General features: G+C 39.1%; 1 protein-coding gene across 1 annotated transcript; it reads right to left on the bottom strand.

Moving 5' to 3' along the window:
- Nucleotides 1-12,509: 12,509 nt before the first annotated feature.
- On the bottom strand, nucleotides 12,510-13,454 carry LOC101601602 (vomeronasal type-1 receptor 4-like). Its single transcript, XM_004671537.2, has one exon. The coding sequence runs from the start codon at nucleotides 13,452-13,454 to the stop codon at nucleotides 12,510-12,512; it is 945 nt and encodes a 314-aa protein (XP_004671594.2).
- Between the last annotated feature and the right edge of the window lie 128 nt (nucleotides 13,455-13,582).

Here is a 13,582-nt window from a genome sequence, read left to right as displayed (position 1 = left end):
AAACGGGTTGAAGGACAAAAATCACATGATCATCTCATTAGACACAGAGAAAGCATTTGACAAAATCCAACATCACTTCAAGATAAAAGTTCTACAGAGACTGGGAAGAGAAGGAACATATCTCAATATAATAAAGGCTATTTATGACAAGCCTACAGCCAACATCTTACTAAATGGGGAAAAACTGGAAGCTTTCCCACTAAAATCAGGAACAAGACAAGGGTGTCCACTGTCCCCACTTTTATTTAATATAGTTTTGGAAGTCTTAGCCATAGCAATAAGGCAAGAGACACACATAAAAGGGATACAAATTGGAAAGGAAGAGATCAAGTTATCATTATTTGCAGATGACATGATTCTATACATAAAGGACCCTAAAGACTCTACTAGCAAGCTGTTAGAGCTGATCAAAACCTACAGCAATATAGCAGGATACAAAATAAATACACAGAAATCAGTAGCCTTCATATATGCTAACAACAAACACACAGAGGATGAAATCAGAGAATCACTCCCATTCACAATTGCATCAAAAAAAAATAAAATACCTTGGAATAAACCTAACCAAGGAAGTAAAGAATCTCTACAATGAGAACTTTAAAACACTCAAGCGAGAAATTGCAGAAGACACTAGAAAGTGGAGAAACATCCCTTGTTCCTGGATTGGAAGAATCAATATCATGAAAATGGCACTCTTACCTAAAGCAATCTACACATTTAATGCAATCCCTATCAAAATTCCAAAGGCTTTCTTCATGGAAATAGAAAAAACAATCCAAAAATTCATTTGGAATCACAAAAAACCTCGAATATCTAAAATAATACTGAGCAACAAAAAAAGAGGCTGGTGGTATCACCATACCTGATTTTAACCTATACTACAGAGCCATAGTAACAAAAACAGCATGGTACTGGCACAAAAACAGACAAGTAGATCAGTGGAACAGAATAGAGGACCCAGATGTAAGCCCAAGTAGCTATAGCCACCTGATATTCGATAAAAATGCCAAAAATACTCATTGGAGAAGAGACAGCCTCTTCAGCAAATGGTGTTTTGAAAACTGGATATATATCTGCAGAAGGATGAAAATAGATTCTTCTCTCTCGCCATGCACAAGAATTAAGTCCAAATGGATTAAAGACCTTAACATCAGACTGGAAACTCTGAAACTGCTAGAGGAAAAAGTAGGGGAAACCCTTCAATATATTGGTCTTGGCAAAGCATTTCTGAATACAACCCCAATTGCTCAGGCAATAAAACCACAGATTAACCACTGGGACCTAATGAAATTACAAAGATTTTGCACCGCAAAGGACACAGTGAAAAAAGCAAAGAGGCAACCTACAGAATGGGAAAAAATCTTCGCCAGCTATATATCTGATAGAGGATTAATATCTAGGATATACAAAGAACTCAAAAAGTTAAATAATAAGGAATCAAACAAGCCAACCAAAAAATGGGCTATGGAGCTAAATAGAGAGTTCTCAAAGGAAGAAATACGAATGGCATATAAGCATCTAAAAAAATGTCCTACGTCACTAGTCATCAGGGAAATGCAGATTAAAACTACATTGAGATTCCATCTCACTGCTGTCAAATTGGCCACCATCATGAAAACAAATGATCATAAATGTTGGCGGGGATGTGGAAAAAAAGGAACCCTTCTGCACTGCTGGTGGGAATGCAATCTGCTCCAGCCATTGTGGAAAACAGTGTGGAGGTTCCTAAAACAGCTAGAGATTGATCTACCATATGACCCAGCTATAGCACTCCTAGGCATATATCCAAAGGACTCATCTCATTTCCTTAGAAGTACGTGCTCAACCATGTTTATTGCTGCTCAATTTATAATAGCTGGGAAATGGAACCAGCCTAGATGTCCCTCAACAGATGAGTGGATAATGAAGATGTGGCACATTTATACAATGGAGTTCTACTGAGTGGTAAAGAAAAATGAAGTTATGAAATTTGCAGAAAAATGGATGGACCTGGAAAGTATTATACTAAGTGAGGTAACCCAGGCCCAGAAAGCCAAGCGCCACATGTTCTCTCTCATATGTGGATCCTAGCTACAGATGACTGGGCTTCTGCGTGAGAATGAAAATACTTAGTAGCAGAGGCCAGTAAGGTAAAAAGGAGACATAAAGGGTAGAGAAAGAAGGGAGGAGGATACTTAATAGGTTGATATTGTATATATGTAATTACAATGATTGTAATGGGGAGGTAATATGATGGAGAATGGAATTTCAAATGGGAAAGTGTGGGGATGGGGATGGAGGGAATTACCATGGGATATATTTTATAATCATGGAAAATGTTAATAAAAATTTTAAAAAAAGAGAGAAAAGAAATAAACATGATATAATTTACCTTAGAAATCACTGGCCTATGTGAACAGCTGATTTCAAATTAATTTGGACATCATGATATGGAATTTTCCTATGAAGAGTTACAAATATTGAACTCAGGAATGATAGCAATATTTTCTAGAACAGTGTGAAGGAGGATTATAAGCAGCCCTCACAAGAAAAAGTGCCTATTAGATAGGTCAACTGAAAATTTTTGTATAATTTCTTAAATCAGTGTGTAGTTTCTCTCAGAAGCTAAAAACAGAACTGCCTTATACCACTCCTGGCCATATTCCCTAAAGGCTGTTTATTGACCACAAAGATACTTGTACATCTGCATTTATGGCTGGTTTAGTAACAATAGCTATGAAGTGGAATCAAGGTAAATGTTGACCAACTGATAAATGAATAATGAAAAATATCATTTCATATATGTGTATGTAATGATTTAAATTCATGATTAAGAAAATGGAAATAGGGGCTGGAGAGATGGCTTGGTGGTTAAGTGCTTGCCTGTGTAGCCTAAGAACCCCAGTTCAAGGCTCGATTCCCCAGGACCCACATTAGTCAGATGCACAAGGGGGTGCATGCATCTGGAGTTCATTTGCAGTGGCTAGAGGCCCTGGTGCACCCCTTCTCTCTCTCTCTCTCTCTCTCTCTCTCTCTGTCACTCTCAGATAAATTAAAAAAAATTATTTTTTAAAGTGGAAATATGTAACATATATTATGATTTAAATACTTGTTTGAGAAAGTAGAGATATAATATTTATGGAAAGACAGAGTAGAATTCTATTTAGTCATAAAAACCTATTCAGTTACAGAATCTACAGGAAATGGATGTACCTAGAAAATATTATATTAAGTAAGGTAACTAGACCCTGAAGGAAACTCACACATCCTCTCCAGTATCTAGGCCCTACATAGTAAATATGTGTATTTAAGTGTAAGCATGTCTAGAAGCTAGGAAACTAGAAAGGTGCAAAAGAGGTGAGGAAGAGGCCTTTAAGCATATGGAATTTAATAGAACACATAAGATAATGAATGTGAAGTGGGAATTAGGCAAGTGGAAAGATACAGTAAGTAAAGGAGTCTAGGGATATGGGAAGAGGAGTGGTGAGGGGTGGATAGCATCTTCACTGAACATGGACAGTCCCTTGTCATTATCTCCTCAATAATACCCATAAATAGCATTTACATTGCATTAAATATTACAAATTCTAAAGATACTAAAACTTAACAAACTTTTGCTGGTGTTTCTGAAGGTGGAGTTGCCATGGCTGAGACCCTGAAATTATACTCCTGTCCACACCCACTTTCTTTCATTATCCAGTTATCTCATAGCATTGAAAACACCTATATGTCTCCCTTCCCTGCGTCCACAGAGACTTCTCCATGACGTCTAATGTCCAGTGGACTTCTTGACAGCTCTACTGGGTTGTCTCCACACTTCAATGTCCATGTGACTTTCTGTGCTCCCTAAATGTAATTGTTGAAGTCCTCTATAACTTAGATAGTGAAACTGGCCAATTTCTCAATCATGTATTTAAAATATAGAATATATCTATAACTGTATTACACTACTCAAAAATAAGAAAATTTGTGGTATGTTTAAAGCAAGTAAGAAAATGCATAGTGTTCAAACTCTTTTGTGTTATGAGACAAATATATCAGAAGGCCTCAGCCCTTCATGCTTTGTATTTGCAAACCACCGTGTGTGTGTGTGTGTGTGTGTGTGTGTGTGTGTGTGTGTGTGTGTGTGTGTCTGGAACCCACTTTGTAGTTCCAAGCTGGCCTCAGACTAACAGTGATCCTCCTTCCTCTGCCACCTGAGGGTTGGGATTACAGGTCTGCACCACCAGGCCTGGCCCATTATATATTTTTATTCCCGTGATTATTACACCACTCTTGCCCCAATCACCAAGGTGAGTTTCTCCATTTCACTTCACACATTTGTGCATTGTGCTCTTGGACTCTCCCATGCACTTCCCACAAACCATAGCTTTCCCCATGTGCGTTTGACTTCACTGCCTGATTTGTCCTTTTTCATTCCTTTTCCCCAAAGCCTCAGGCCCTCTGTACATCCATATGCCCTTCTGGTCTCTATGTTTGTGCACTGTCTCTTACCTTCCTCTACCACACCAGTGTCAGTCACATCCTAGATCTTTTCATCACTCAGATATTTGTTTATATCCATGCTGTAGTGCTGCTCTCACATTTAATGGGAGAATTTTGTTTTCATAGATGGCTATTACTACTGGAGGAACTCATAACATGGAAATTTCTCAGTGGTTAAGGCACTGGCTGGCAAAGCTTACCCAGGTTTTATTCCACATTTGCATCTGGAGTTCATTTACAGCAGCTGGAGATCCTGGGGCACCCATTCTCTTTGCGACTCATCTATTTCACTTTGTTTGCAAATAAATTGTAAAAAAAAAAAAACTTATAAAATACATCATGAGCTGGAGATATGGCTTAGCAGTTAAGGACCAATGTTGGATTCCCCAGTACCCACATACACATAAGCCAGTTGCACAAGGTGGCACATGTGTCTGGAGTTCATCTGCAGTGGCCCTGATCTGCCCATTCTTTCTCTCTCTCCCCCTTCTTCTCTCTCTATCTCTCTCTTTTTCTCTCTCATATCTCTTTGGTACATTATATTTCAGAGAAGTGGTGGCCATTGCATTCATGACCTTAGAGCAGCTGGTGTTACCTTTAAAATATCTAGCACTGAGTTGGGTGTGGTGGTGCACACCTTTAATCTCAGCACTCAGGAGGCAGAGGTAGAAGAATTGCCATGAGTTTGAGGCCACCCTGAGACTACATAGTGAATTCCAGGTTAGCCTGGGCCAGACTGAGACCCTACCTCAAAAAAAAAAAAATCTAGCTCCATCAACATATCATCTCTTTTGATCATAAAGGAAGGCAAAATGTCATCAAATAGTAGATGGACTAGTTGGAGGAAGGAAGGGATTCCATGGAAGAGATTGGGACGAGAGAACAAGAGAAACTGATGTGAGGGGACAGGGATAGTAACTATCAATTAAATACATAATAAAGAAAATAAAAAAGCCAAAACAAATGACAGCAGGTCTGAAGAAACACACCACCAAAGAAGATATTCAGATGGCAAATGAGCCTAAGCATCTCAGCAAATGCCAATTGGGAATCAAATTTAAAAAATCACAGCAGTGATGTATCACCATGCAGCTTTTAAAACTTAAAACCTATCCATATTAACACTGCATTCTGTGAGGATATGGAATGTCAAGAATGCTCTTTTTTTTTTTTTTGGTGGAAAGATAAAATGGCACAGATCTAAGATGCTTTGGCATCACATAATATCTTTTGAAAAAAGGTAACACATTAAAGTTGATTTCATCCTGATACACAATTTTTGTTCAATATTTGAAAACAAACTAAAAATTTCAATACGAAGTGACTAAGAGACAAAACCATACCACTGTATGAAGAGATTAATTAAAAGCACATTCAGCATCCATCCATGCATGACAAAACCTTTCTAGGCAAAACTTTAATTCAGTGGGTCATACCCACACATAGTAAATTAAAAGAGAAATAAAAGTAGATGAACTAGATGAAAGTAGAAGGATTCAGCAAAGGAGAGAGAACGAGGTTAAGAGAAAGTACCAAATTGACTGTATTTGCTGAGTACAAAATTAACTAATAAAAAAAGGAACTGAATAAAAGAAAGAAAAAGAAAGTATTGCAAGACTATCATGAACAAATTACTTTATGCATATGTTTATAAACTGTCATTAAAAACCTACATAAATCCAGATGCACTAAGTGGCACATGCATCTAGAGTTTGTTTTCTGTGGCAGGAAACCCTGCCTTGCCATTCTCTCTCTCTCTCTCTCTCTCTCTCTCTTCTCTCTTAAATATTTATTTTTTAAATAAGCAGGAAAATCTCAAATCTTTTGATAGTAACCACTGTAACCTGATGAAGACTACATACAACCAAGCCTCCAATCTTGGCACAATTCTCAAACCCAAAACAATAAAACCACAAAAAAGCAAAACAATACAATGTCCCCCGGTCATACTCTATGATGGCTAGTGACACAGCCATGTTGCAAAACTTCTGTTATCAAAGGCCAAAGGTCCAGTCAGTGTTGGCAGGATAGAAAAGGCCTTCTGAGGTGATGCTTGGCATGTGCAGTATCTCTGGTGACGGATGTCCACAACACACTCATAAGAGAAACAAGAAAAGGAGACCCCTAGTGTGTTAGACTCTTTTCTGCCCATCAAGGTTAGCCATGTACACGCATAATAAATAGCCGTTTGACCCCACATTACATGATTCCTTTGTAATAATGATCACTTCTGCTGGGGGGAGCTGCATTATGTACAAGCTACATTGACCTGCAAATCCACTTACAGTTCATGAACCAGTGGCTGAAAATAAAATGCATCATGGGTCTATTCAACTGCTGCTTCATGTGTGTCTCAACAGGGGCAGATAAGAGGGTCTGAATCTCTGGGTCAGAGAACCCCAGAGAACTGCCTAAAGGTTATGAAGGGTCAATTTTAGAATTTTTTAGAATTCCAAACTCTTGGATGGCATCCTGTGAGGATCATTATTTGTCCGTGTCAATGTGTTTCAGTGATGTGAGTTTCTGTGCACATTTTCAAAGACAAATGAAGGCTTATGGTAATCCATCATTGGGTCAGTTTGGAGACTCTTTTGTTCCTGTAGTGGATTCATTCATTTAGTGATGCTTACAAACTGAAGTAATCCCTATGTGAGGTGACCATGTGCAGTCGTGGCTGTAGTTGTGGTGTTGTGAGACTGAGATGATGGTCAAGGGTCTATGGACTCTGCTCATCTGGACAGTCCTACACTGTTGCCCAGAAGGAGAATTGAAACAATGTATGGGACAGCTTTGAATTCTTTAAATCCTTTTACTACAGCATATTAAATGGATAAAATTAAAGACATTATCATATGGTTCTTTTGTTAATAGCCTATTCCATCCACAAGCGCAGCCTTGGAACAAAGCTTGAAAATCCAACATCCACATATCTGCATCTAAACCTGAGCATAGAGGGGTGCTTTCATCAGAAAGGTGGTGCTAACCTGTGCTAACATGATATCTGTGGTGTGGTGAGAGGCCTGTCCAGAAGAGTCAGGCTCTACTCTTAGAGTCTCATGAGTGTTCTGTGGGCTCCTGAGAGTCACAGAGAAAACACCCTTCTACACTCTCCAGCTTTCTGTTACCAAAATCATACCAAAACTCTCTACCATCCTTCACTTTTTTCCAACCCATCTAACCTCCATTGTGCCCCACACCATTCTGTGAACACTCTATTCTGTATCTTTCTTTCCTTTATTCCAAGGCCCTCACCTATAACCTTCCATATTACAACTCCATCACCCACCATGTGTGTTTTCCTATGACTTCCAACATCTTGGTCCATTCCCTGTGTCCTCCAGGTGAAACACCCTCAAATGCTATGGTGCTCAAGATTCAGGCATTTTCAACTCTTCCACATACATAATGCATACTTTAACCCTTGACCTAAGACTTACTACTCCTTGCCTTTTTCTGTTGTTGTCTTTTTAAAAAACATTTTATGCCAGGCGTGGTGGCGCACATCTTTAATCCCAGTACTCGGGATGCAGAGGTAGGAGGATCACCATGATTTCGATTCCACCCTGAGATTACATAGTGAATTCTAGGTCAGCCTGGGCCAGAGTGAGACCTTACCTTGAAAAACAAAAGTAAAAATAAGAATATAGTGAAGGTTCAGCCATTTGATCTGTCTTTTAGGAAGTAGAATTTTATGGTACCATTGCCGTTTGGGTCCAGATTAGTGTTTCCCACCCCTTCGATACCCTCCTCTCTCTCCCCATCCATCCTAGTGTCTAATCCATGAGGTGCTTGCTGGGTATGTAAGGTATCTTGGGTGGATTCAGGTTAGGTGTTGTAGATGAGTGAGACTACGTGTCGATTTTTTTTTCTGTGATTGGGTAAGTTCACTGAGAATGATCTGTTCCAGGTTCAACCATTCTTCCTCAAATTTCATTGTGTCATTTTTTACTGCTGTATATAATTCCATTGTGTAGATATACCACATCTTAGTTATCCATTCTTCTAGTGATGGACATCTGGGTTGATTCCAGCTTTTAGCTATTATGAATTGAGCCACTATAAACATGGTTGAACAAATCTCTCTGGCCTGTGGTTTGAAGGTTTTAGGGTAGATGCCCAGTAATGGTATAACTGGATCTGTTGCTATCTCTATAATCAGCTTTTTCAGGAGTCTCCATATTGCTTTCCAAAGTGGTTGTACCATTCTACATTCCTACCAACAGTGAATGAGTGTTCCTGCTTCTCCACATCCTCACCAGCATTTATTTTCATTTGATTTTTTGATGTTTGCTATCCGTATTGGGATAAGGTGGAATCTCATAGTTGTTTTAATTTGCATTTCTCTGATAATTAGGGATGATGAACATTTTCTTATGTGTGTGTTTGCCATTTGTATATCTTCTTCTGTGAACTGCCTGTTCATCTCTTTGCCCCATTTTGTGAGTGGGGTGTTTGTCTTCTTATTGTTCAGATTTTTGCGTTCTTTGTAGATTCTAGAGATTAGGCCTCTATCAGTTGGATAACCTGCAAATATTTTCTCCCATTCTGTGAAAAATCTATTGGCTTTGTTTATTATATGCTTGTCTATACAGAAACTCTTCAGCTTCATATGATCCTATTGGTTGAGTGACTGTTTAATATTGTGAGCTACTGGGGTTTTGTTCAGGAAGTCTTTTTCCATTCCTATATCATGGAAAGTACTTCCTAAATTTTCTTCCAGTAGTATTTGAGTATCTGGTCTTATATTGAGGTCTTTGATCCATTTGGATTGGAAGAAACACCTGAATCACAAGACCCTGGAGAGGGTAGGATCAAGTCTAACCTAAATCCTCTACATCTTCCCTCACTCCCTCTCCCACTCACCCCTCTCTCTCTCGCCTCTCTAACTCTTGTATATTAGTTATTTTTTTCCTCATTTTCTTAGTGGGCACTGACCTGTAACCCCTACTACCAGCATGGGGCTATCATCCACAATGAGCTTTTGATCAGAGAAACCTACAAAGTTTCCTAAAAGAATGACAGACTTCTGTCAGAGTACTTGATGACCCACCAAAGGTCAGTGGTAAGACCCTATTACTGAAGACTCCATAGGCAGCTGACACATAAAATGGAATGGCATGGTTGGAAGCCAGGAGAGTCAGTCCCCAGACAGTCAGCGTGTCTAGTGCCAGAAGTTGCTACATGGGCAACTGGGGTAAATGACCAATATCTGTTCAAGCAACTCATGGTCTAACCTACTTAGCAACAAATAACCTGGTGTGATGCCCACACAAGTGCAATAGAGGCACACAACCATGGTGGGGAACCAACTGCTCTTGATTTGGCTAACTGATTCTCTCAGTGTTATGGGACCCATAGCTGGATCTGGGAAACAAGTCAGAACCATATCCAAACATAAGCCCACTCTCCAATATCAAGCTACCATCAATCACGGGGTACAAGAGGGCCTACACCTATTAAACTCTCTATCAAAAAAGTGTTATCTCAATTTTCCAGGTGCTAACTTACTCTCTGTTGGAGAATCTGCTTCTCTTTTTCAGATAAATGCAGATCCTAAGGAGAGAGCTGCCCCATCATACCTCAAAAGGGGCCCGACTGAAACTAAGGAAAATTGGTGAAACAAGCAAGGGTGCTGTTTTCCTGATGAACCGGATACCAGCACAAAGGGGAAGGAGACCAAAGTAGAGAAAAATCAACTCCTACCAAATCAGAGAGCCAGAGCCTCAGAGGCCCCCAACACCTCAGTACTGAAGCAGACCAAAAATGAACCCAACATGGCTCAGGGAAATTTTGCAGAAGAGGGGGCAGAAAGAATGTCAGACTCACATGTTGGGTCATGATATGCAGAGACATTTATCGTACCAATAACTGTGGGCTAACTCCACAGTGCATGACCCATTTACATCAACAAGGAGGGGCCATTTGGGAGGGGGTAGGTCATAGATGAGCCTAAACAATGGTGCCAAACTGCCTGTATTTGCTGAAAAGAAAACTAATAAATTAAATTTTAAAAAGAATAATAATAATAAAATAAAATACTAAAGGTAAAAAAACATAAAAATATAAAAATGAATATATAGAAGAACAGTAATTTTGTATGAATAAAATGATTAAATAAATAATAATTTTTATTGTGAAAAAATATAAAACATTTTATTTATTTATTTATTTATTTATTTATTTATTTATTTATGTGAGTGAGGGGTTGAAGATAAATAAAAAGAGAATGGGTACTCCATTAGAGCCTCCAGGCACTACAAATGAAATCCACATGCATGTGTCACCTTGTGCATCTCGCTTATGTGGGTCCTGAGGAATTGACCTGAGTCCTTTAGCTTTGCAGGAAAGTACCTTAACTACTAAGCCATCTGTCCAGCCCTGTGGATCTCTTTTTAAACTATTATTTGACTTTTGACATTTTGTACATGTATAGAAACAAATTTGATCTTACTCTCTTCAATTACTCTCTGATAGGTTCCTTCTGCATCCCTAAAACCTTCTTGATTCCATTTAATTCCCCTATGTTCACTGTAAACCCCATCCCTACATTTTATTTTTTTAATAGCATATTTATTTATTTAATTCCAAGGAGAGAGAGAGAGAGAGAGACAAACAGACAATGGTATGCCAGAGTTTCTAGCCACTGCAAATGAACTCCAAATGCATGCGCCACTTTGTGCACCTGGCTTTTACATGGATATTGGGGAAGCAAACCCAGATCATTAGGCTTTCCAGGCCAGTGACTTAAATGTTGACCATCTCTCCAGCCCACATTCATGTTTCGCGTACTTCTTTTCCTCCCTTCTCCATGTCTGTTATCTGTCCACAGAAACCATTTATTTTATATATGTGGCTTTAACGTAAAACACTTTGTAGCACTGACCCCAGTATGAGACTATGTAGGGAAGTGTTAGCATTTTAAACTTAATGGAAAAAAAAGAGTTCACAACTGTGGGTCTTTCTGGCAGGACAACTGGGTCTTAAACCTTGGCAGCCACATGGGGGTATTTTGTTAATTGTAACCACAGATTCACCGCTTTGTGGTCTCCTGTTCCCCACAGTCTCAGCAATTTGCTCTTTCTGCTCATGGTCATTCTTCAGCTGCCTCCTTTGTGCTGCTGGTGTTGTTGCTGCTGTTGAAGCTGAAGGGTCTTTTCCACCTTCTTCACAACCCACCCAGCATCCTCTGGCCCCAGATGAGAGAGTGGGGAGGAATGCAAAACACACACACACATATATAGATACATGTGCATATATGTATGTATGGATGTCATATATATGTTCAGAACAGGAATATAGCATGCTTGCATTCAAACATTAATTCTTCCAATCATTGAAGATATGTACTTGGCTCCAAGTTTTACTAACCATAAGTCTCACATCCATACTCAACACAAAGTTTACATAAGAACCAAGAACCAATCACATTTCTCACATAGATATGGTCTATGTTCATTGAATCTTTTTTTTTTTTTTTTTTTTTTTTTTTTTGCTTTTAAGTCACTGAGGCAGTGCTATTTCTCCTATAAGACTGTGTTGAAACTTCTGTAAGGTTCATAGTTGCCAGATGCACATTTCTGATGATCAGCTCCAGAAAGGACATCTGGAAGGACTTTGTTGAACTGAAGTCTTCTCTCTCTGGTACAGGCTGGAGCAGTTGTGATTTGGGCAAGTAATTCTGAAAGAGAAGTTTGTGACTCCAACACCAGCCATGGTAGTAGTGTGCCTTGAACATATGACTGTAATTTCATCAACATGTTTCTAACATGTATAAATGAGGCACAATGCTATGATGAAAGTATGGCCAAAAAAAGAAATATGGAATTCCTTTCTTGCCAGTTAGTATACCAGACCCTTCTCATATCAGCAGAGTAGAAGGTAGGGTTTTCCAGATTGTATTACTCATGTAGGCTACACATTCAATTAGCTGAAGAAATCCCTATGTGAATTCTGTTAACATTAGAAATACAGTGTGCTTCCTTTGTGGGTTTCTGTATTTGTGTTTGGGAGGTGAGTGGACAATTAAAAATTGTGTAATATATAATTTACGTATTTCTGATAAGATTAGAGAATTTTTTCTTTTTTATCCAGACACAGCAGAGCCTGGACAGGCTGGAGTAATGACTCATGAGAGTAAAGGGTACGGTGGAGGGAAAACACATATAAATGATACCGTTGATGCTCAACAGCAATGGAGAAGGATTACTCAGAACAGCCGCATATGCATGTACTATAGAGGAGAGGGTGTAAAATGTCAAAAATGTAGAAACCAGGATGAGGATGCTCTGGGTGGCTCTGGACTCAGGGGAGGCTCTGGAGGAAGTATTCGTGCTGCGGATATGTTGAACTCGCTGCCTGTGTTTGTACAGGATGACAACCATGGAACCACTGGAGCAGATGATGAGCACAGAAAGCAAAACTTCTGGGAATACCAATAGGGCTGTATACAGCAAGTCCATGACAGCATCACGACCTTTACTAGAACAATATTCAAAATCTCTTTTTTCTGTCCTGTTTTTGCTGTGAAATTTAGTAGATAAAATATACATAGGGAATATTGAGTTTATTACCATATATAGTATCCAGCAGAGGGAAATGAAGAGGCCAATAGACTTTGGAGCTTTTACTTTAAGGTCCTTACAACAGGAGTTTCTGGGGCTGATAGTGATGGCCTGAAAGACACTCAACATGCAGGTAGAGACTATGGACATACTTCTGCCCACTCTGTCAAAATAGAAAAGAAATCTACATCCCAAAACATTGAAGAACTGTTTCAGGCCAAAAGCTGTCATGGTGTGGGGCACACCTTTATATAGAATGATCAAGGTATTGGCCATAATCAAGTGTTTGAGGATCAAATCAGTGGTCTTCAGTGAATGTTCATGATAATAAACGACTAGATAGTGGGAAAGGAAAAAGAGATTTCCTAGAAGTCCAGCTGTGGTCTGTGATAAGAACATTATTCCAATTATCAAGTTCCTGAAGCCCATTCTTACATTTACTGTATTTTCTGCTAACTTATAGCAGCAGTCATTGCCCCTAGAAAAGTTGTTCACTAAAACATTCTCCACCACCTATTGTCCAAACAGTAGCATGTAAGGGTGGACAGGAGAATCCT

This window comes from Jaculus jaculus, chromosome 14 (assembly GCF_020740685.1).
Source record: "Jaculus jaculus isolate mJacJac1 chromosome 14, mJacJac1.mat.Y.cur, whole genome shotgun sequence".
Lineage (NCBI taxonomy): Eukaryota > Metazoa > Chordata > Mammalia > Rodentia > Dipodidae > Jaculus > Jaculus jaculus.
This window is presented reverse-complemented; position numbering and strand designations above follow the sequence as displayed.

What these genes read in the sequence shown, in the direction of transcription:
- LOC101601602 (XM_004671537.2), bottom strand. Translation starts at nt 13,454, where the DNA reads ATGGGCTTCAGGAACTTGATAATTGGAATAATGTTCTTATCACAGACC.